The sequence below is a fragment of the Zalophus californianus genome, chromosome 2, assembly GCF_009762305.2.
Source record: "Zalophus californianus isolate mZalCal1 chromosome 2, mZalCal1.pri.v2, whole genome shotgun sequence".
NCBI classification, from domain to species: domain Eukaryota; kingdom Metazoa; phylum Chordata; class Mammalia; order Carnivora; family Otariidae; genus Zalophus; species Zalophus californianus.
In genome coordinates, this window is record NC_045596.1 from 202,966,904 (window position 1) to 202,991,485 (window position 24,582).

Below are 24,582 nucleotides of genomic sequence, written 5' to 3' on the forward strand. Positions count from 1 at the left end.
TAGACATCCAACGAGTTCAATCCCAATTTACCATCCAAGCAAAACTTTTAAAGTTCTAGGTTACCAAAGACTTTGAAAGCTAAAGCTATCTTAACAATTACCCATGAAAATTTGGTGACACTAAATTAACCATTATTTTAAGTCATCCTTTTTTTAAAATTATGTTAATCACCATACATTACATCATTAGTGTTTGATGTAGTGTTCCATGATTCATTGTTTGTGCATAACATCCAGTGCCCCATGCAGAATGTGCCCTCTTTAAGACCCATCACCAGGCTAACCCATCCCCCCACCCCCTCCCCTCTAGAACCCTCAGTTGTTTCTCAGAGTCCATAGTCTCTCATGGTTCGTCTCCCCCTCCGATTTCCCCCCCTTCATTTTTCCCTTCCTGCTATCTTCTTTTTTTTTTTAAGTCATCCTTTTGATAAATTGCAACCAAGATAGCATGGGCTTATTTGATCTTTATTAAAACTTTAGGAATTGCAGGGCCGCCTGGGTGGCTCAGTTGTTAATCATCTGCCTTCGGCTCAGGTCATGATCCCAGGGTCCTGGGATCAGGCTCCCTGCTCGGCGGGAAGCCTGCTTCTTCCTCTCCCACTCTCTGTCAAAAATAAATAAAATCTTAAAAAAAAAAAAAAACTTAAGGAATTGCATATAATCTCTAGAAAAATTATAGCATTTACCCAAACAACATAAGGCTTAACATGATTTGTTTGACAGTAGTGCTTTCCAAGTAACACACCAAATAAAAAGGCCTCGCTCAAAAAGACGTCATTTGCAATTGAAATCTTGGGAAGTTTGTTAAACCCCTAGAAAGTTTTAAAGCACATGCCTAAATTGGATTATAGATTCTTAAAGACCTGATAAAGACAAAACACAGAAACTGGTTTTTCTGAGCAGACAAAAAGAAAACAACTGTTTATATCTTAGCAAGTGCAGACCAATAATTTGAGAAACTTGTCTTTTGAACAGAGAGAAAAGCAGAATTTTATACCATGTACTTTTAAAATCCATTTATTTCAATCTTATTTAGTCTGTCCTTATCACACTTAAAATTCCAAAGATCTCCCTTCACAAACCTTCCACAAGTTTACTTTGCGTTCAGATTTTATCCTAAGTTATTTCTCTCCAAACAATCAGTCTCATCCAGAACAAAATTACCTTCTTTTACCTTCAAAAAAATACATTCCTGTTCCTTATATCTTTTTTTTTACATATCTCCTACTTTTATACATACAGAGTTGCTTCCATTATTTCCATCCATCTTAGGGTAAGATCGCTTTGAAACTGCCACAGATGTAGCAGTGCATTCAGAATCCACCTTTTCTTAAAACTTCATGTAGCACAGTCTCTTGTAATTGTAACATCTCTTCATAGGGCATTCTCTTCTCAGAATCCTCGGAGTATCTCTCCTCACTCTTGCGGGGTGGTGCTTCTGCTGCCCCAGGTGTCTCTGCGAGGTGCTGTGCGTCCCCCTGTCGTCATCATCCCAGATGTCGCCACCCCACTCACACCCAGCAGCATCCATAGCCACGTGCTTTTTCTTAGTGCCCATCCTCCCTCTCTTTTATTTTTCCCTGGCGAACCATATGGCCGTTTTTTCTGCCCCATGCTGATAGGTGTGGACTTGGTAAGTCTGACGTGGAAGCATAGCCATTCTAGATTGTAAATCCGCTATTTCCTTTTCTAATTTTAGTTTTTCCTCCTGGCACTTACCACGATGTGATCATTTGTCTATAGGCTGTTAACAAACACCATTCCCAGCAAGCTAGGAATGACCCATCTATCCCAGTTACGGTCCGCAAAGTGTCTGTGAGCAGTGGTGGCTCGGCTGACTTCATTTTACCTTCCCATTGTTCACACAGACTGACCTGCTTAGACCATTCTTTTGCCAGTCAGCAAAACTGCAGATCTTCCCACTCAGGAATATCAGAATGAGGGTGGGGTTTCCTCTTCGAAACAGAAAAGTCGTGTCGTGAATCCTGCTGACTACACCAGTTACATTCTACATAAAAGATTGACAGCAGCCATACTCTGTTTCAAAGGGGAAAAAATACTCCATTGATATTATAAAAATTTAATAGAAACCAAAAGAAGAAAAGGGAAGTCTGTGCATAGATGAGGGCAGTAGTAAGCAGTAAAGGAGAATAAGAAAGTTAAATCAACTCTTACAGTTCTTGGCATCCAGACCAGAAGAAGGGCCAATTCTGACCTGGAAGCCAGCTAATGTCCACTAACCAGGCTCCCAAGGTCACTCGTGCAGCAGGAGTCTCACACACGTCATTGTTTGGCCTGCCTGTGTTCGTGCAGGTCAGGGTGGAACGTTATGTGGGACAAATCACAGAAACCTCCATCCATATAATATGCAAAGGTAAAAAATGTTTGTGTGTGCAGGAGATGAATACCCCATGTGCACGTAAGTAACCTGGGGAATTAATTGGAGATTATCACTGAGTGGTCAGCCTAGAATTTATATATAGAGAACCTATGGATAAATATTTCTGAGAAGTTCCTATAACAGTCTCATCTCTTTCCCAACAGCAGAAATATCACTCAGGAGAAGACCCGTTTGAACATATTGGGTATGATGAAGTTTTCACTCAAACCTACACATTGACTCAACATGTCTTAACTCACACTGGACAGAGACCCTATAAATGGAGTGAATGTGGGAAACATTTCAGTCATAGAAGCGACCTTTATAGACACCAGAAAACTTACATGGAAGCAAAACCTTATAAATGTAATCAATGTGAGAAATGCTTCCATAATAGAAGGAAGCTTTGCATACACCAGAGAATTCACACAGGAGAGAAACCCTATAAATGTGATGAATGTGGAAAAAACTTCAGTCGAAACTCCCACCTTCGTTCCCATAAAATAACTCACACAGGAGAGAATCCATTTGTTTGTAATCAGTGTGGGAGTCACTTCAGGTATTTTTCATCTTTAACTAGACATAAGCATATTCATTCTGGACAGAAGCCTTATGAATGTCATCTGTGTGGGAAAGCCTTTGTTCAAAGTTCTTATCTTAAACAACATGAGAGAACACACACTGGAGAGAAACCATATAAATGTCTTCTATGTGGAAAAGCCTTTGTTACAAGCTCTAATCTTAGAGAACATGAGAGAACGCACACTGGAGAGAAACCATATAAATGTCATCTATGTGGAAAAGCCTTTGTTCAAAGCTCTTGTTTTAGACAACATGAGAGAACGCACACTGGAGAGAAACCATACAAATGTCATCTATGTGGAAAAGCCTTTATTACAAGCTCTTGTCTTAAAAAACATGAGAGAACTCACACTGGAGAGAAACCATATAAATGTCTTCTATGTGGAAAAGCCTTTGTTACAAGCTCTAATCTTAGAGAACACGAGAGAACTCACACTGGAGAGAAACCATATAAATGTCCTCTATGTGAAAAAGCCTTTGTTACAAGCTCTAATCTTAGAGAACACGAGAGAACTCATACTGGAGAGAAACCATATAAATGTCATCTGTGTGGAAAAGCCTTTGTTACGAGCTCTTGTCTTCGAGAACATGAGAGAACCCACACTGGAGAGAAACCATATAAATGTCCTTTATGTGGAAAAGGCTTTGTTACAAGCTCTTGTCTTAGAAAACACGAGAGAACCCACACTGGAGAGAAACCATATAAATGTCCTCTATGTGGAAAAGCCTTTGTTACAAGCTCTAATCTTAGAGAACATGAGAGAACTCATACTGGAGAGAACCCATATAAATGTCCTCTATGTGGAAAAGCCTTTGTTGAAAGCTCTAATCTTAAAGAACTTGAGAGAACTCATACTGCAGAAAACCCGTATAAATGTCCTTTATGTGGAAAAGCCTTTGTTACGAGCTCTTGCCTTTGAAGACATGAGAGAACTCACTTTAAATGTAGTGAAAGAACATGGAAGAGTCTTCAGCCACAGCTCTAATCTATAATCCGAGAATTCATAAGTGGGGGAAATTTATGGCCATATTCATTATGGAAATGCCTTCATTTTAAGTTTATCCTTACACAACATGAGTGAACTCCATTTGGAGGAATGCAATATTTATCATCAAGGAGGAAGAGACATTAGCTGATCTCCGGTTGTAGGGTGCACAAGAAAATTCAGTATGAATGATAATGTAATCTCCCTGGAATGGGAAATTACACAGGAGAATCTTACAAAAGGAGGTCACTCTAGGAGAATAACAAAAATTGATGCTGGGGAGCTTATTCATTGTAATATGCATGGAAAAAACATTTACTAGTAGAAAAACTATTGTAGGCATGTGAAGTTTCACACTGTAGAATAGTGAACGAATGGAAGTCTTCAGTGATTTTTAATTCTTTAGTCAACATGCAATTTCTCACATTGTATATATGCCATTGCTAAAATCAGATGAAAGGTTAGAGTTTGCATTAGAAATTCCTGACTAGGAAAAACATCTATCGAGAATGTCTAACCCCACAGTTTAGACATTAATTTATATTTTTGCCTGATGGCCTATTATAAAAATGTAAGAAACATATGTAGGATTGTGACATCATCTGGAAATTCTGAATGCAGAATTTTATGACAATGATTTTCTTTCTTAATGGACTAGTATGTAGAACTGCATATGAAGCAAAGTTGTTGCTAAAATATCCATTATATTGGTTAGGTCCTATTTTTCATACAGCAATAATTATGATTGGGTTCAACTAGAAAGTAACGTTGAATATTAACTGAAAAACAGCACAGGATGATGTGTCATTACTACATATTGTTAACCATGTATGTAGATTATAATGATGAATTAAAGATTAATACATAGTTTGTGACCGAATTCTGCATAAATCTTTATTTTAGAATGGCGTTGAGACAATGAAGGGTATCACCTGACAATAAGGGGGGTCAGTTCAACAGCAGGATAGTAGAACCTCTGTAAATATTTGTGCATCCAACATAGGAACACCTACATATAGGGGCGCCTGGGTGGCTCAGTCGGTTAAGCATCTGCCTTTGGCTCAGGTCATGATCTCAGGGTCCTGGGATCGAGTTCCACATTGGGCTCCCTGCTCAGAAGGGAGTCTGCTTTTCCCTCTCCTTCTGCCCCTCTCCCCTGCTCATGATCTATCTCTTTGACTCAAAATCTTTTAAAAAATGAACACCTACGTATATAAAACAAACACATGTAAAGGGAGAAACAGTAATACAATGATAGGAGGGGAACTTGAATACACAATTTCATCAATGGCTAAACCAGACAAAATCCGTAAGAAAACATGAGCCTTCAATGACACATTAGATCAGATGGATCCTGAGCACTCCATCCACAAACAGCACAGTGCATCCTCAAGTGCACAGGAGAACGCTCCAGGATTGACCATATGCCGGTACCAGAGGACAACCGTTTTCTCTTTTACCCCAGCCATGTAGTTGCCCGTCTGTTTCTCATAAAAACCCCTTGCTTTCACCCCGTACATGGGACACTTCTGGTTACTGCTGGAATCTGTACTCCCCAAAGCACAATTCTTCAACCCCAAATAAACTTTTCTCGTCGGTCTCTTGTGGCAGCTCTTCTCAGTTTGGCAGATGTTTGCCACCAGGTACTACAGAACGAGACCCGGGAGGGCCGACTTTGGTAGGAAGTGACGAGTTCCAGGACCCCATTTGCAGCCCCAGAAGAGTGTGTCCCTCTGTGCCTCAGAAGGTCTCAAACAGAGCACCAAAACTTTGAGGTGAAAGAATTGCCCCTAATCCCTTCTAGGGGTTCTTGGCTCGGATACCCCACCCTGGATGGGGTCAAGGGCATGGAGGGAGAGGACCCCTGGACAGGAGCTGCAGGTGACTGGGGTGAAGCGGAGCAGCGACCTGGGCAAGAGCAGGGCGGGTGGGGAGCAAGAGGGGCAATGGGAGGCTCCAGCGCTGGAGAGAGTAGATGCTCCTGTTGGGGGGGGACGGGGTTGGCTCCCGGCAAAACCAGTTCAGAGGACATGAGGCCCAGAGAGGAGGGGAGCCGAGGTAGGTGAAGGGAGGAATCAACCCGGCAAAATGCATTCCCAGGAGACAGCGAACAGCGTTCTAAGAAAAGAGGGCAAAGTAACCAGATGGACCTCCTTGGGTGGAGGGGAGTGGGGCATGGGGCGACGTGAGCAGGGGGCAGATGAAGCCCTCAGACGAAGGGGAGAGGCTGCTGGTTTGTATGTGAAGCGGCTAGCAAGTACGTGGGGGTCTACTACAGTAAAGTCAAGCCCCCAGCAACAAGACCCATGATCTCCCATTTTGGAGCTGGGGCCGTAGGTCCTTGTACATGGGAGAGAACAACATGTACAGTGGCCTGTCACTGTAGGAGCTCACGCAACTTCCATCACAGTCATCCCCAGGTTTTATATTTTTATGCCTTTGTAAATCTCATGTTTTAACTTACATTTATTCATCGCTAACAGATAAGTATAATTGACTTATATGACCTTGAATTATCTGAACTTGGTAAGTTTAATAACTTTCTCAGAACTTTTTTTTTAGTTGGATTTTCTGCATACACAGTCACTTCATGTACACATAGTCTTCTTTCCCAACTTTTTGTTCTGTTGTAGTCTTACTGCCGAGCGTAGCTCCTGCCTGTATGTCAGATGTAGAGCGAGCCGACTGTTCCAAGTGGCAGTAAGGGTACGGGGGTGGGGCGAGCAGTCGGTCCTATTGTGGCCGATTATACTCGGAAAACAGTCTTTCTATATACGACGTATGATGGAAGTGAAAGTTTTCTCATGCACTTTTTTTTTAAAGATTATATTTATTTGAGAGAGAGCATGAGCGGGGGGAGCCACAGGAAGAGACAGAGGGAGAAGCAGCCAGACGTGGGACTCGATCCCAGGACCCTGAGCTCATGACCTGAGTTGAAGGCAGACTCTTCACTGACTGAGCCACCCGGGCGCTCCCTCTCATGCACTTTCTAAATGACGATTTCCTAATACTCGTGTCCTCAGCGAGGAGTTGGTCAGGTCTCTCAGGCTGGCAGTGAAGATGGGTCTTGTAAATTATTTTAGAGGGAGTGCGTGAGCAGGGGTGGGGCAGGGAGCGGCACACGCAGAACGTGGAGACTGATGCAGGGCTCGATTCCACAACCCTGAGATTGTGACCCAAGCCCAAACCAAGAGTAGGCCGCCCAGGCCCCCTACTTGTTGGATGTGATTGGTGCAGGGATTTTTGCCTGGTGTGCTCTACGGGCAGTGAATGAGGAACGGTGGGGCCTCAGCCTGGCACGGTGACTGCAGAGGGCAAGGCACTCTCCCAGGGGAGGGGGGTGCCCACCAACATGACATGTCCCCCATATCAAACCACACAAGGATGTCTGTGTTTGTCCCTCACAGGTTGGCTGACTGACCCATAGGGCATCCGTTGCTGACTCCTTGGAGGCATTCAAACTGCTGTCCCCATGATCACTGACCCTACAAGACCCCCAAATCACAAACTGCAGATCGTAGCCCCAACTTACAGGATTTCCACTACACATTTCAGTAACTCTGCCCCTAGTCTTCCCTTCTCCAGAGCCCCTGCAAGTCCCACAGGCCTGACCCCACAATGCTGGTTTCACTTTTCCCAGGCTCCCCAGTGGGCATGCTCTGTGAGTCTTTACTGAATTGCTGAGATGGTGCTTTCTACCTCGTGTGCCCTCTAAGACAGTCATCACACACACTGATCCCACACTGGACACAACACCCTCAAGCAAACCCTGACACGTGCGTGTGCGCAGATGAGATCTGGTAACACGTGTCTGTGTTCTGACAGTCACATGTGCACCCCCCACCCTGACCACACTCAACAGACAAATAGTGGCCAACACCCTCAGTCGGACAAACCAGGGAAACAACTGTGCAGATCCGAGGGCCATATATTCTCTGGCCATCCTTATATGCAGGGAATCTGGCTGCGCATGTGTGTCTTGATCATGAGGCATATCACACTTGGACATTGACACAGAAACCCAGGGCTTGGCAGGGAGAAGCTCAAAGCCCATGCACAGAGCCGTACTGCCTCATTCTTGGCAGATAGTGTAAGACGCAGGTGGAGCCCAAGGGTCTACATCTGAGGTGTTTGCTACAAACATACCAGCAAAAAGATCAATGGGAAAAATGCAGAAAGGGACACCTGGGTGGCTCAGTTGGTTAACATCTGCCTTTGGCTCAGATCATGATCTCAGGGTCCTGGGATCGAGTCCCGCATCGGGCTCCCTGCTCAGCGGGAAGCCTGCTTCTCCCTCTCACTCTGCTCCTACCCCTGCTTGTGTTCCCTCACTTTGTCAATCAATCAATAAAATCTTTTAAAAAAATGCAGAAAATGTAACCAGGGTCCCATAAGAATGCATTAAAGATTCAGTATGAATCCAGATGGTCAATTAGGAGGATTTGTCCTCAGAACAGTCCTATTGCTCTTAAAATATGGATGTAAGTGTTTTGTACATAAAAATATTAAAGCATTCTTTGCTTGAAAATACATGAAGTAAAAGAATGTCAGTTTCTGCCATGAGGGAGTAGATTTTATTGGTCCAACCCATAAAAAGCAATAGTAAAATCTGGTTAAAATATACAAATCTTTGAAGACATTGCTACGTAGATGTTTAAACAGGAGTTTCTGGGGTACCAGACGAAGAGGACTGCCTCACGCACACTGGTGTTTCTATGGGGGCAACTGAAAACCATCAGGGAGCGAGAATGAAGTCCCAGGAGAAAAGTGGGGCCTTTCTGGGCTTAGTAGAAATAAGGTGGAATTTTGTGCAAGCAAAGTACTGGGGCTTCTGCTTCCCAGTAAGACGTGGTGAGCAGAGGTGACGTGGCAGTAGGAAATATTCGCTTAAAGGGTGTATTTGTGAAAGTTAGAGAGTTGTGGGGCCAAAAAGTTTCCCTGAACTAAGATGCTGCAGAGGTAAAAGTCCTCACTGGGGGCGGTGAGATCACCAGGCGTTTCCACACCTGAAGACCTTGCTTAGTGTGGACACTGGCAGTCTTAGGGAGAAGGACGTCACAAGTGAGTAAAAACAAGCTAACGGGCACAGTCCCCCAAAACAGGGCTGCAGGCTAGGAGGTGGGGGTGGCAAGAAAGGTGCTATAATACCATCCCACGGTATTTGGGGGATTGCTTCCAACTGCAGGAAGACATCTGCAGTGGCTATTTTTTTTAATAACGATTTTATTTATTAGAGAGAGAGCAAGCACAAGTTGGGGGAGGAACGGAGGCAGAGGGAGAAGCAGGCTTCCCGCTGAGCAGGGTCCCGATGCAGGACTCAATCCCAGGACCCTGGGATCATGACCTGAGCTGAAGGCAGAGGTTTACCGACTGAGCCTCCCAGACGCCCCTTATTACTTTTAAAGTTTTGATGGCAGTACTAACTGTCCTTTTAAAGGAAGATAACTCTTGCACCATCAGTGTTTACTTGATCTGTTAATAAAGAATTTCTGACGATTTTTCATAAAGTAACTTCTCCAGCATGAATTATCCTATTTTCATAGAAGATTTAATCCTTCTGGAGATTTCTTTTTCACTTATTTCCTGTTTTAGCAGTTACCCTACACTAAATTTTCTTGTGCACACCAAGGCGATGTTTAGCCCAACAAGCATGCATATTGAGTACAGACTTATAGTTTTTGTTCTGTGGCATTTACTTATTTGTTTGATTAAAACACATTTCTGTAGAGTTCTTCCAATATAGTTTTTGCATCTATGAACATGAGCACATCATTTTCTCGTTTCTGTTAATATAGTTGTTTTAATGGATATCCTAAATCTGAATCACACTGGCATCCTGACATAAAGGTCCCTTGATCATGGCACAATATTTTACTAGGTTGATGCAATGTTTACTTGTATTTTGTGTAATATTTTAACATTTCTTTGCGTATGTCATATTTGTCTGACATGTATTATATGGGCCAGTTTATGGAAGGATCTATTATCAATCTTTATAAAAACCACTGGGAAAGCTCGGCTAAAGCAGTACTCTGAAATAGTTGAATTGCTTTTACAACTAGTTCATTAGCAGAGGTTCCCTCTTGGACTATATGAATTTAGTGCTGTGTGTGTGTTCCTTTCTGTTAATTACTCTGTTTCTTTGACATAGAACACAAATTCATCCTGTTACTGTTCTGGAATGAGAGCAGTATATCCAAAATGAATCTTTTTTTTTTTTTTTTTAAGATTTTATTTATTTGAGAGAGAGAGCACAAGCAGGGGAAGTGGCAGGCAGAGGGAGAAGCAGGCTTCCCGCTGAGTAGGGAGCCCGATGCGGGGTTCGATCCCAGGACCCTGGGATCATGACCTGAACCAAAGGCAGACGCTTAACGACTGAGCCACCCAGGTGCGCCCGTGAAATTAAGCTCTTGTGTATATTCTCAACTGTTGACACATTCTCCTAACGTTCTTCATGGGATCCCATTTCTCCATTCATCATTAAATGATGGTGCCACTTGGGAATTTGGTGCTTAACAGATAATTGTATTTCGTCATAAGAAACCTCAGGGAAGGACAGCATTTCCTGAAACACACATGCTTCTCTTCATCTGAGTCTTGTGATGAGGTCCTCCCCAGATGCTTCTGCTGAGATCCCCTTGTAGGGAGAGAAGAAGGGGAAACCTGGAAGACACTTTTCCAGCTCTGACACAGTGCTCAGGACTCTCCTGCATCAGTGCTTCTCACTCTCCCTCCAGCCCAAGGGTCTATGAAAATGCCATAACCTTTTGTTTGGGGTTTCCTCAACAGCAAGACCAGCCCCACATTCATGTGCACTGCTCTGTGATCTGTACAATATCCCATGCACACTCCCCCATCCAACAGGGGGAGAACTTCTTCTATGGCCAGGGCTCTTGCTTATGCCACCACAGTAAGTGATTAGATGGCTCACGTTCTCATTTTTGAGTCGATGGTTTTGTCTGCTGCTTTGACACTTGGCAACTCAGATGCCTCCCCCGGGTCGGCTGATCTCCTGCCATGGGCTGTATGGGCATAGAGGGAAACGGTGCCGCGAGCTCATGATGTGCCTGTAGAACGGGACGATTTACCATGTGGATGCAAGCACAAGGGATGTAGATTTTGGAGACCTGGCAAGAACCACTGGCAGAGGGATTAGAAACACGTGATGACAGACACGGGTCATGGGCACAGGGGTTGGACCCCAGAAGACGTGGCGTGGTGACCCTGGAGCACAGACACGGCTGGCAGGCAGAGGGTTTGAGAAGACAAGAGGGAAGACATGAGACCCAACTCGATCAGTGCTTAGGAGCAAACTTATAGACTTACATGGACACGTGCGAAAAGAAGAAAGACTGAAATCAGTCACCTTCGTGTCTTTCTTAAGAAGTAAAAAAGGACACAAATGCTGGAAGCACATAGAAGGAAGAAAATAAAGACAAGAGTATAAGATGACACAGAAAAAGACAATATAAACCTCAACCAGGATAAACATCGTTACTGATAATAATACCAGTAGTAAACATGCTGAGGAAAAGAAATGGAGAGTAGACGGAAGTGCTGATGTTGGTCGGTGGAGATACTCCCTGTGGAGACTGTAGACAATCAGACGCTGACGGGGGGGGGCTCGTGACACACGTGAGACTCCTTCTGCCCATAACCTCCCATGGCCCACTGCCTCTTCCAGGCCCCAAGCCCATGGCCCCCATGTAACCGTGCTGTGAGAAGGTACATCCTTGCTTGCTTCCAGATCTCAGAGGGAAAACATTCTTTTTTCCTTTTTTTCTTTTCACCATTAAGTGTCCTGTTAGCTCAAGGATTTGTTTTGTTTGTTTTGGAGATGCACTTTTCAGATTAAAGCAATTCCCTTCCCTTCTGGCTATGCTTGGAGTTTGCACGATGACTAGACATTGAAATGTGCCCTATGTTTCCCTGATCTCTTGAGAGAGTCATACTGATTTTCACTGTTGTGTTAATATGGTGAATTACATTCATTTAAAAAGTATTGATTCAAAAAAGAAGTACTGATTCAGCTTTTCATTCCTGGGAGGATCTCTACATTGTTAGTGTCTTACCCTTTTTATATATTATTGAACTTTTTTGCTTCTATGTGTGTGGGTATATATGTATATGTAATATATGTATACATAATATTCATATGTTTTAACATTTTAAAGAAAATTTTTGTTTTTTTCAGCTTTACTGTGGTATAATTAGCAAATTGCAGTGGGATATACTTAAATTATAGAACATGATTTGATATATATGTACATACATATACATAGTGGTGGATTCCCACGGTCAAGTTAATTAACACATATATCACCAGCTGGAAATCCACGTGTAACTTCTGACTCCCCCTCAAACTGAGCTACTAATAGCCTACCATTGCCTGGAAGACTTACCGAGATAATTTGATATTTGTACATTATATGTGTTATACACTGTATTTTTACAATGAGGTAAGCCAGAGAAAAGAAATTATTGATATTGGGGGGCGGAGCAAGATGGCGGAGGAGTAGGAGACCTAGATTTCGTCTGGTCTCAGGAATTCAGCTGAATAGGGATCAAACCATTCTGAACACCTACGAACTCAACAGGAGATCAAAGAGGAGAGTAGCAACAACTCTCTGAACAGAGAAGCGACCACTTACTGGAAGGTAGGACGTGCGGAGAAGTGAATCCGAGGCGATATTCGGGAGGATAGACGGCGGGGGAGGGGCCTCCGTCGGCCGCTTCTGGCAAGTGCTAGAGCCGCGGAGCACAAAATCGGACCTTTTAGAAGTTGGCTCCGCTGAGGGACGTCGCTGCAGTGGCTAAGCGGGGGGTGGAATCCTCCCGGGACAGTGTGGTCTCAGGACCCTCGGGGTCACAGAAAGACCGGGGGTGCCTGAGTGCGGCAGAGCTCCCAGGGATCGGAGCGGGGAAGCCGGCTGCAGAGACGGAGCCGAGGCGCGGGCTCTCAGCTCGGGGTGGCCATAAAGTGTGATCCGCGGCCCAGTCGGGCCACTGCTCCTCCAGCAGGGACCCAACAAGCGGCAGAGCTGGGGAGACTCCCTTTCCTTCCCGGAGAGGAGCGGCGCGGGAGCGCACCGCAGGGATCTGCTGGGTTTGGAGACTCCACACGGGGTCGGGTGCCAGAGATAGAAATGCTCGGTCACAGGCCAGGTGAGCGCGGAGAGCAGCCGGAGACCAGGGACAAGGGAGTGACTGCTTTTCTCTGTGGGCGCACTGAGGAGCGGGGCCCCGCGTTCTCAGCTCCTCCGGGTGGAGATTGGGAGGCCACCATTTTTGCCCTGGTCCCCCAAGGCTGTATGGAGAGCTTGCAGGGAACAAAAGCTCCTGAGATCAAACCCGAGCACCTTGCTTAGGCCGGACCGACAAGGGCGGGGCAATTCAGCCTCCGGCAAAGACATTTGGGAACCACGGCAACAGGCCCCTCCCCCAGAAGATCAGCATGAACAGCCAGCAAGCCAAGACCAAGTTTACCGATCAAGGAGAATGGGAGAACTCCAGCGCTAGGGGAATACTGCACATAGAATTCATGGCTTTTTTTTACCATGATTCAATAGTTCATCAAAGTTAATTTTTGTTAACTGTTTTTTTTTATTTTTCTTTTTCCCTTTTTCAACCAACATCTTATCAATCTCTTTTTTTAAAAAAAAAACATTTTTTATTTTTCATTTTTAGAGTCATATTTTATCCCTTCATAGTAGTTACCCTTATTTTTGGCATATATATATAAGTTGTTCTCTCTTTAAAATTTTGAGATACAGTTTCTTCTAACAGATCAAAATATACCCTAAATCACTAGTGTATGGCTCTGTTCTAGTCTCCTGCCTGATCACATTCTCTCCCTTTCTTCTTTTTTTTTTCTTAAATCTTCTTTCTTTTTTCAAACAACTTCTTATCTTATCAAGTCCTTTTATAAAATCTTTTATAATTTTCATCTTTACAGTCATCCTCTATCCCTTCATTGTATCAACCCTTATTTTGTACATATATGTCTTTCTTCCTTTAAAATTTTAGGCGGCACTTTTTTCTAACAGACAAAAATACGCCCAAAATCTAGTGTGTGGCACTGATCTATGCACTAGCCTGATCATATTTGATCATATTCTGCTTTTTTTGTATTGTTATGTTTTTGTTTTTATCTTTTTTCTTTTTTTTTCTCTCTTTTTTCTTTCTTTCTCTTTCTTTTCCCCTGGTTTCAGGTCTTTTCTGATTTGTATACAGTATATTTGCTGGGGACGTTGTAAACCTGTTAGCATTTTGTTCTCTCATTCATCTATTCTCCTCTGGACAAAATGACAAGACGAAAAAAATCACCTCAGCAAAAAGAACAAGAGGTAGTACCGTCAGCCAGGGACCTACTCAATACGGACATTAGTACGATGTCGGACCTAGAGTTCAGAATCATGACTTTAAAGATACTAGCTGGGCTTGAAAAAAGCGTGGAAGTTATTAGAGAAACACTTTCTGGAGAAATAAAAGAACTAAAATCTAACCAAGTCGAAATCAAAAAGGCTATTGATGAGGTGCAATAAAAAATGGGGGCACTAACTGCTAGGATAAATGAGGCAGAAGAGAGAATCAGTGATATAGAAGACCAAATGATGGAAAATAAAGAGGCTGAGAAAAAGAGAAACAACTACAGGATCATGAGGGCAGAATTCAAGAGATAAGTGATACGATAAGATGAAACAACATTAGAATAATTGGGAGCCAGAAGAAGAAGAAAGAGAGATAGGGGCAGAAGGTATATTGGAGAAAATAATAGCAGAGAACTTCCCCAATGTGAGGAAGGAAACAGGCATCAAAATCCAGGAGGCACAGAGAACCCCTCTCAAAATCAATAATAATAGGTCAACACCCCGACATCTAATAGTAAAACTTACGAGTCTCAGAGACAAAGAGAAAATCCTGAAAGCAGCTCGGGAGAAGAGATATGTAACCTACAATGGTAAAAATATTAGATTGGCAACAGACCTATCCACAGAGACCTGGCAGGCCAGAAAGGACTGGCAAGATATCTTCAGAGAACTAAACGAGAAAAATATGCAGCCAAGAATACTATATCCAGCTAGGCTGTCATTGAAAATAGAAGGAGAGATAAAAAGCTTCCAGAACAAACAAAAACTAAAGGAATTTGCAAACACGAAACCAGCCCTCCAAGAAATATTGAGAGGGGTCCTCTAGGCAAAGAGAGAACCTAAAGCAGCAAAGATCAGAAAGGAACACAGACAACATACAGTAACAGTCAGCTTACAGGCAATACAATGGCACTAAATTCATACCTTTCAATAGTTACCCTGAATGTAAATGGGCTCAATGCCCCAATCAAAAGACACAGGCTATCAGATTGGATTAAAAAACAAGACCCATCAATATGCTGTCTGCAAGAGACTCATTTTACACCCAAAGACACCCCCAGATTGAAAGTGAGGGGGTGGAAAACCATTTACCATGCTAATGGACTCCAAAAGAAAGCTGGGGTGGCAATCCTTATATCAGACAAACTAGATTTTAAAACAAAGACTGTAATAAGAGATGAGGAAGGACACTATATCCTACTTAAAGGGTCTATCCAACAAGAAGATCTAACAATTGTAAATATCTATGCCCCGAACATGGGAGCAGCCAATTATATAAGGCAATTAATAACAAAAGCAAAGAAACACAATGACAACAATACAATAATAGTGGGGGACTTTAACACCCCCCTGACTGAAATGGACAGATCATCTAAGGAAAAGATCAACAAGGAATTACTTTAAATGACACACTGGACCAAATGGACTTCACAGACATATTCAGAACATTCCATCCCAAAGCAACGGAATAACATTCTTCTCTAGTGCCCATGGAACATTCTCCAGAATTGATCACATCCTAGGTCACAAATCAGGTCTCAACCGGTACCAAAAGATTGGGATCATTCCCTGCATAGTTTCAGACCACAATGCTTTGAAACTAGAACTCAATCACAAGAGGAAAGTCAGAAAGAACTCAAATACATGGAGGCTAAAGAGCATCCTACTAAAGAATGAATGGGTCAACCAGGAAATTAAAGAAGAATTAAAAAAATTCGTGGAAACCAATGAAAATGAAAACACAACTGTCCAAAATCTTTGGGATACAGCAAAGGCAGTCCTGAGAGGAAAGTATATAGCAATACAAGCCTTTCTCAAGAAACAAGAAAGGTCTCAAATACACAACCTAACCCTACACCTAAAGGAGCTGGAGAAAGAACAGCAAATAAAGCCTAAACCCAGCAGGAGAAGAGAAATCATAAAGATCAGAGCAGAAATCAATGAACTAGAAACCAAAAGAACAGTAGAACAGATCAACGAAACTAGGAGCTGGTTCTTTGAAAGAATTAACAAGATTGATAAACCCCTGGCCAGACTTATCAAAAGGAAACGAGAAATGACCCAAATCAACAAAATCATGAATGAAAGAGGAGAGATCACAACCAACACCAAAGAAATACAAACAATTATAAGAACATATTATGAGCAACTCTATGCCAGCAAATTAGATAACCTGGAAGAAATGGGTGCATTCCTAGAGATGTATCAACTACCAAAATTGAACCAGGAAGAAATAGAAAACCTGAACAGACCTATAACCACTAAGGAAATTGAAGCAGTCATCAAAAAACTCCCAACAAACAAAAGCCCAGGGCCAGATGGCTTCCCAGGGGAATTCTATCAGACATTTAAAGAAGAATTAATACCTATTCTCCTGAAACTGTTCCAAAAAATGGAAATGGAAGGAAAACTTCCAAATTCATTTTATGAGGCCACCATTCCCTTGATCCCAAAACCAGACAAAGACCCCATCAAAAAGGAGAATTACAGATCAATATCCTAGATGAACATGGATGCAAAAATTCTCACCAAAATACTAGCCAATAGGATCCAACAGTACATTAAAAGGATTATTTACCACGACCAACTGGGATTTATCCCTGGGCTGCAAGGCTGATTCAACATCCGCAAATCAATCAACGTGACACAATACATTAACAAAAGAAAGAACAAAAATCATATGATCCTCTCAATAGATGCAGAAAAAGCATTTGACAAAGTACACCATCCTTTCTTGATCAAAACTCTTCAGAGTATAGGGATAGAGGGTACATACCTCAATATCATAAAAGCCATCTACGAAAAACCTACAGCGAATATCATTCTCAATGGGGAAAAGCTGAGAGCTTTTCCCCTAAGGTCAGGAACGCGGCAGGGATGTCCACTCTCACCACTGCTATTCAACATAGTATTAGAAGTCCTAGCCACAGCAATCAGACAACAAAAAGAAATCAAAGGCATCCAAATCGGCAAAGAGGAAGTCAAACTCTCACTCTTTGCAGATGATATGATACTGTATGTGGAAAACCCAAAAGACTCCACCCCAAAACTGCTAGAACTCATACAGGAATTGAGTCAAGTAGCAGGCTATAAAATCAATGCACAGAAATCAGTGGCATTCCTATACACCAACAACAAGACAGAAGAGAGACAAATCAAGGAGTCGATCCCATTCACAACTGCACCCAAAACCATAAGGTACCTAGGAATAAATTTAACCAAAGAGGCAAAGGATCTGTAGTCAGAAAACTATAAAATACTCAGGAAAGAAATTGAAGAAGACACAAAGAAATGGAAAAACGTTCCATGCTCATGGATTCGGAGAACCAACATTGTGAAGATGTCAATGCTACCTAGAGCAATCTACACATTCAAAGCAATCCCCATCAAAACACCATCCACTTTTTTCAAAGAAATGGAACAAATAATCCTAAAATTTGTATGGAACCAGAAGAGACCCCGAATAGCCAGAGGAATATTGAAAAAGCAAAGCAAAGCTGGCGGCATCACAATTCCGGACTTCCAGCTCTATTACAAAGCTGTCATCATCAAGACAGTATGGTACTGGCACAAAAACAGACACATAGATCAATGGAACAGAATCGAGAGCCCAGAAATGGACCCTCAACTCTATGGTCAACTCATCTTTGACAAAGCAGGAAAGAACGTCCAATGGCAAAAAGACAGTCTCTTCAACAAATGGTGTTGGGGAAATTGGACAGCCACATGCAGAAGAATGAAACTGGACCATTTCCTTACACCACACACAAAAATAGACTCCAAATGGTTGAAAGACCTAAACATGAGACAGGAGTCCATCAAAATCCTAAAGGAGAACACAGGTAGCAACCTCTTCGACCTCAGCCGCAGCAACTTCTTCCTAGAAACATCGCCAAAGGCACGGGAAGCCAGGGCAAAAATGAACTATTGGGATTTCATCAAGATAAAAAGCCTTTGCACAGCAAAAGAAACAGTCCACAAAACCAAAGGCAACCGACAGAATGGGAGAAAATATTTGCCAATGACATATCAGATAAAGGGCTAGTATCCAAAATCTATAAAGAACTTATCAAACTCAACACCCAAAGGACAAATAATCCAATCAAGAAATGGACAGAAGACATGAACAGACATTTTTCCAAAGAAGACATCCAAATGGCCAACAGACACATGAAAAAGTGCTCTACATCGCTCGGCATCAGGGAAATCCAAATCCAAACCTCAATGAGATACCACCTCACACCAGTCAGAATGGCTAAAATTAACAAGTCAGGAAACGACAGATGTTGGCGGGGATGTGGAGAAAGGGGAACCCTCCTACACTGTTGGTGGGAATGCAAGCTGGTGCAACCACTCTGGAAAACAGTATGGAGGTTCCTCAAACAGTTGAAATTAGAGCTAGCATACGATCCAGCAATTGCACTACTGGGTATTTACCTCAAAGATACAAATGTAGGGACCTGAAGGGTTACGTGCACCCCAATGTTTATAGCAGCAATGTCCACAATAGCCAAACTGTGGAAAGAGCCAAGATGTCCATCGACAGATGAATGGATAAAGAAGATGTGGTATATATACACAATGGAATATTATGCAGCCATCAAAAGGAATGAGATCTTGCCATGTGCAACGAGGTGGATGGAAATGGAGGGTATTATGTTTAGTGAAATAAGTCAATCAGAGAAAGACATGTATCATATGACCTCACTGATATGAGGAATTCTTAATCTCAGGAAACAAACTGAGTGTTGCTGGAGTGGTGGGGGCTGGGAGGGATGGGGTGGCTGGGTGATAGACATTGAGGAGGGCATGTGCTATGGTGAGCACTGTGAATTGTGCAAGACTGTTGAATCACAGATCTGTACTTCTGAAACAAATAACGGAACATACTTTAAGAAAAAAGAGAGAGAAGAAGATAGCAGGAGGGGAAGAATGAAGGGGAGTAAGTCAGAGGGGGAGACGAGCCATGAGAGACGATGGACTCTGAAAAACAAACTGAGGGTTCTAGAGGGGAGGAGCGTAGGGGGATGGGTTAGCCTGGTGATGGGTATTAAAGAGGGCACATTCTGCATGGAGCACCGGGTGTTATGAACAAACAATGAATCATGGAACACTACATCAAAAACAAATAATGTAATATATGGTGATTAACATAACAATAAAACATTAAAAAAAGATAAAATAATAAATTTCATTTTCTTGCCTCATTGAATTGACTAAGATATTCAATGCAATGTTGAAAAGAAAAAAAAGAAATTATTGATATTAAGAAAACAGAAGGAAAATACATTTACAGTGTGTTACGGTATTGAAAACAAGGCATATGTAAGTGTCCTGTGCAATTCAGCTGTGTGCACGTACACATATACATCATACATACACACATACGTGTGTACATACGTACATACCACACTACATACGTGTGTGTGGTGTCTTCCCCCACAGCCTCCAATCAGGCCCATGCTTGTTGACATAACCAAGGGGACGTGGACCCTGGACCGTCTCACAAGTCAGCTGCTGGGAAAGAAACCTACTGTGAGATCCACGTGCCCTAAAGGGTCTCCCGTTAAAAGACCTGAAGTGAGCCCCGCCACGGGCAGAAGACGAGACCGGAGATGGCTGCCAGGACCCTGCCCTGATCATCACCTTGACAGACAGGCCTGAAGTTTGCCCCTAAAACACATGGCCTGAGCCTCGTCCCGATCAAGTGTCATAATACGAACTCAAAGCTGGGCCAGGACTCCAAGCTCAGCCTCCAGGTTTTGGGCCAGAGATCTGACCAGATGCCCATCCAGACTCCCCATAAGCCCCCAAATAAACTAAGACTCGGTCCCTTCCAGATCACGCAGGAGAGCTCTCAGAGACCTGACTGGAGGCTGGAGGCTGTGCAGACTGCAGGTTCTGTCCATCGCAACTGGCTTTGGACCAAAAGCAACCCCACGTGGCAGGAAGCTGCGGGCTGGGGCGCAGACCACTGACCCGCCTGAGTGCCGCGTGGACCCGCACTGGTCCTCATCGTCACCAGCCAGCCACGTTCTCGGCCCGTCCCTCCGAATGGTCCTCCCCACGTCAGACGGTGCGCAACGGGGCTCCAGACCTACGGCAGTTCTCGTGCCGCCCTCCGGTCCGCTCGGTCCCCGGGCGAAGCTTACGCCTCCAGTTCAGAGCCCTCCGCTTGCCCAGACTGTCCCGATGTCCCCTTGAGCGTCCCCTGTGAACCCCTCTGAGAAGACGGCTGGAGCGGGACGCCGTGCAGGAGGTGAGCTCAGCCTCCAGCCTCACGGGGCGTGGACGTGACTGTAGCATCCACACGGGGAAAGAGGTAGGAAGCCGCTGTTTACGGCTCTGCAGAGCTTCCCAGCTCCGGCATGTGTGCAGATGGTGGAATCCCAGACCGTGCTCTGGGGACACACGGGCAGACCCCGCATAGTTACGTAAACTTGAACTGTTTTTAACTGGAACTTATTAAACTGTTAATGGCTTTTATTAAAAATGAGTCAAGTTGTGTGAGTAGGTTTTAAACTATAATGTAAATAGAATGCTATGAAATTAACCTGACTTGGGTCTGTGAATGATTACATTTTGATAAAATCTGGGAACAGGACCCAGCCTATCTGGTGTGCATCTTTTAAGCAGTGACCTGTCCAGAGACAATCGTTTTTGGCTCTGTTGAAGTGTTTCAGTGGGAACCATTATAGGCAATAGTCTATTGTCTTGTATATTTTGGTTATTAAACATCATTATAAATGTCTTTTACTTTATTTTTAAAAAAATATTTCATTTAGTTATTTGAGAGAGACAGCTTGCACACAAGCAGGGGGAGTGGGAGAGGGAGAAGCAGACTCCCCACTGAGCAGGGTGCCCGATGTAGGGCTCAATCCCAGGTTCCCAGGATCATGACCTGAGCCGAAGGGAGTCACTTCACTGAATGAGCCACCCAGGCTCTGAAATAAGTATTTCAAAAATTAGTTCAGGATCTGCCTGGGTGACTCAGTTAGTGAAGCGTCTGCCTTTGGCCCAGGTCATGATCTCAGGGTCTTGGGATCGAGCCTCACCGTGCTCGGTGGGGAGTCAGCTTCTCTCTCTGCCCCTCCCCCTGCTTGTGTGCATGCGGACGCGTGTGTATGTTCTCTCCCTCTCCCTCTCTCTCTCTGTTAAATAAAATCTTTAAAATAAATAAGAGACACTTGGGTGGCTTAGATGGTTAAGCATCTGCCTTTGGCTCAGGTCACGGTCCTGGGGTCCTGGAATCGAGCCCCGCATTGGGCTCCCTGCTCCATGGGAGGTCTGCTTCTCCCTCTCCCACTCGCCCTGCTCGTGCTCTCTGTCAAATAAATAAAATCTTTAAAAAAATAAACTATTAATAAAATTCTCCCAAATAAATAAAATCTTTAAAATACATACAATTATTTCAATATTAATAGAATTCTCCCAAATATGATATACATTTATATACATTTAAGCATTGAAGATCATTTTGTAAATTAGTTTTATTCATCAAAGTTTATTTATCTGGGAATAAAAAGAAGTTTGGTAGAACCTGTGTATTATTAAAAACATGAAATCTTAGGCACAATTCAGCCCAGTGCATCAAGGTATGCATATAAACAATGTTCCTTAGTGGATCTTATATTAAATTGTGGAAAGCACTGCATACAGACTGATTCTGTTTTTCTCACATTGGAAATGGTTGTTGAGTTTTTGTTTTTGTTTTTGTTTTTTTTTTTTTTGGTAAGAGGTGTTGAGTTTTGCTTTTTTTTTAATGTTTTATTTATTAATTTAAGATTTTATTTATTTATTTGCCAGAGAGAGACAGCGAGAGAGGGGACAGAAGCAGGGGGAGTGGGAGAGGGAGAAGCAGACTCCCGCGGAGCAGGGAGCCTGATGTGGGGCTCAATCCCAGGACCCTGGGATCATGACCTGAGCCGAAGGCAGACGCTTAACGACTGAGCCACCTAGGTGCCCCAGGTGTTGAGTTTTAAAAAATTTTTTTATCTCTAGGCCCTACCCCAAAGATACCAATTTTGTGTTGTGGTCGTTTTTGTCTATTTCAAGGTCTGTGCCTGAGTCTTTAAACTGTGTCCAGATGGTGGTAACAGGCAGCAGAATTTGAGAACTACGGAGTTGGTGGCGAAGAGATCATATGCTCATGCTGTCTACATTTTCTAACTTTGGAAAAACTGTAACTATCAACCCGAAAGATTGTATAGCTCTGTAGGGGAAGAGCAAGTAGCTTCTCCTTCCTCTCTGTCTAGCACTCTCCTCAACGGTGCTTCTTTCTGTTGACAGGATTTTGTCCCTTAAGTGCAGACTCTCTCCTGTAGAGCAAGAAAACGTCCATAAAGCACAAGGGGCAAGGAAAGGAACCCAAGGCTGGACCAGTCCCCAAATCCTCTGTGACCCATGAGATGATCCAGTCTCCATGTAGCTTAGGTCACAGGCTGTTTAGTTTTAGTACTAGGCCCTGGTCTCATGGTCCAAATCCTGCCTCATTACTCTAGTGTGGCTCTTCATTTCTGGCAATATTGAAAGGGTCTGGAGAAGTAGAGAAAATTCCTCTCCCTTCTGCAATCTTTTAATAACTATGGGAGTTAAAAGAATTTTAGGGTCAAACATAAATAGCAACTTGAATATGGGGTGGGGGGCAAGGAGCGGGCTACATCTTCTTTGAAAAGCAAACTCAGAGATCAGGGTCAGGAGGCATGAAGGTATTGTTAAAACAGCAGCGATGCTAGGCTCCGCTCCAGAACATTTGCAATGATGTCTGGGATGATTGTATTTCTTACAACCACCCAAGGGATCCCGATAGGAAATCAGTATTGAGAACCATTTAGCTAAGTATTACCTCTTAAACCCTAACATGCTTACAGATCTCTTGGAGATCCAGAACTCAACACCAGGAAATTATAATTCAAGAAGTTTGGGATGCAACCATAAAATTTCACTTTTCTTTCTCTCCCTCCCCTCCCTCCCTCCCTCCCTCCCTCCTTCCTTCTGATTTTATCTATTTGACTGAGAGACACAGCGAGAGAGGGAACACAAGCAGGGGGAGTGGGAGAGGGAGAAGCAGGCTTCCCACGGAGCAGGGAGCCCGATGCGGGGCTCGATCCCAGGACCCCGGGACCATGACCTGAGCCGAAGGCAGACGCTTGACGACGGAGCCACCCAGGCGCCCCGAAATTTCACTTTTCAAGTCACTGCTGGTGCTGACGTTGGTCGCCCAGACACCCCCTCAAGTAGCACGAAGCTAAGGAAAGAGCACTGCACACACGGTCCCTTACACTCAACCGTCATTTCTCAGCGCACACAGATGTGGTTCCAGCGACATACCTGTTAGTCCCCCTGCCCTTCTTTTTTGCTGACCCTTTCACTAACTGAGAGAAGTCAGTCCTGTCTGAGCAAGGCAGTGTTTGAGAACCAGCTGGTTCCTTCACTTACCATGTGCTCTCAGGCTTGCTGGGGTCCGCTGTGGTCCTCAGCGCGCTGTCCTCTAACCCGCCGCACACCCCGGCAGCTGGTGGTCCCCCCGGACGGACACGGTGGAGAGCTCTCTGGGCTCGGGGGTGACTCTGTTGCCCAGGGCACGGACGTCTGTCTTTGGACATGACCCGAGATCCCGCCTGGGGCCAGGCCCTCTGAAGGCCGTGGCTAGCCCGGGCGTGAGGGTCGCATTCGCCGACGGGTTTTGATCACACGCGCCTTGCGTCTGTGGTCACCAGGCCCCACTTTCTGCTTCTGGACTGTTTCCTTCGCTGCGCGCTCGGCACCGGGAAGCAGCCATACACTTGGGTCCCCTACCCCGTCACGCGCTCATGTCCTCGGGAGGGGGACCCAAAGATACTAGAACTCATAAATCATCTCCTCGAGCTCCGAACGAACGACGTACACGGAGAGGAGAAAGGCGTGAACGGGCCTGCCTGTGTTTCCACCCTGCGTGGACCCGCACCAGGAGCGGCGTCAGGCCCGCCAGTCTCCCTGCCCCGGCCCAGCGCGGGCCGCTCAAACGCCGGCTCTCCCCGCAGCCGCGGGCTCCGCCCGCCCCACGGCCCGCCCCCGCCCGGGGCCCCGGCCACCGCAGCCCCTGCTCCCGCCGCGCCCCCGGGGAACACAGGAAACGCCCTTTCCAGGCGGCTGGGAAGGAAACACCTCAGCGTTTATCAAGTCTGTTACTTCACGCTGCAACGTTAAAGTATCGGGAGGAACACCGGCGCCGACGCAAGCCGGACCGTCAAACTGCGCGGGCAGAGGCCCAGGCCGGAAGCGC

At 44.3% G+C, this 24,582-nt stretch overlaps 1 protein-coding gene across 4 annotated transcripts in view; it reads left to right on the forward strand.

Annotated features, from left to right (window-relative positions):
• The window catches only part of LOC113924578 (zinc finger protein 14-like), a 35,635-nt gene extending 14,583 nt beyond the window's left edge, over positions 1 to 21,052 (forward strand). Inside the window, exons 6-7 of one of the 4 annotated variants that reach the window (XM_035726133.1) lie at positions 2,548 to 2,585; positions 19,764 to 21,052. In XM_035726133.1, coding sequence (XP_035582026.1) covers positions 2,548 to 2,585; positions 19,764 to 19,794 — 69 coding nt within the window. In that variant the 3' untranslated portion in view covers positions 19,795 to 21,052. The other 3 variants (XM_035726132.1, XM_035726134.1, XM_035726131.1) reach the window with 3 other exon arrangements.
• Positions 21,053 to 24,582: the final 3,530 nt, after the last annotated feature.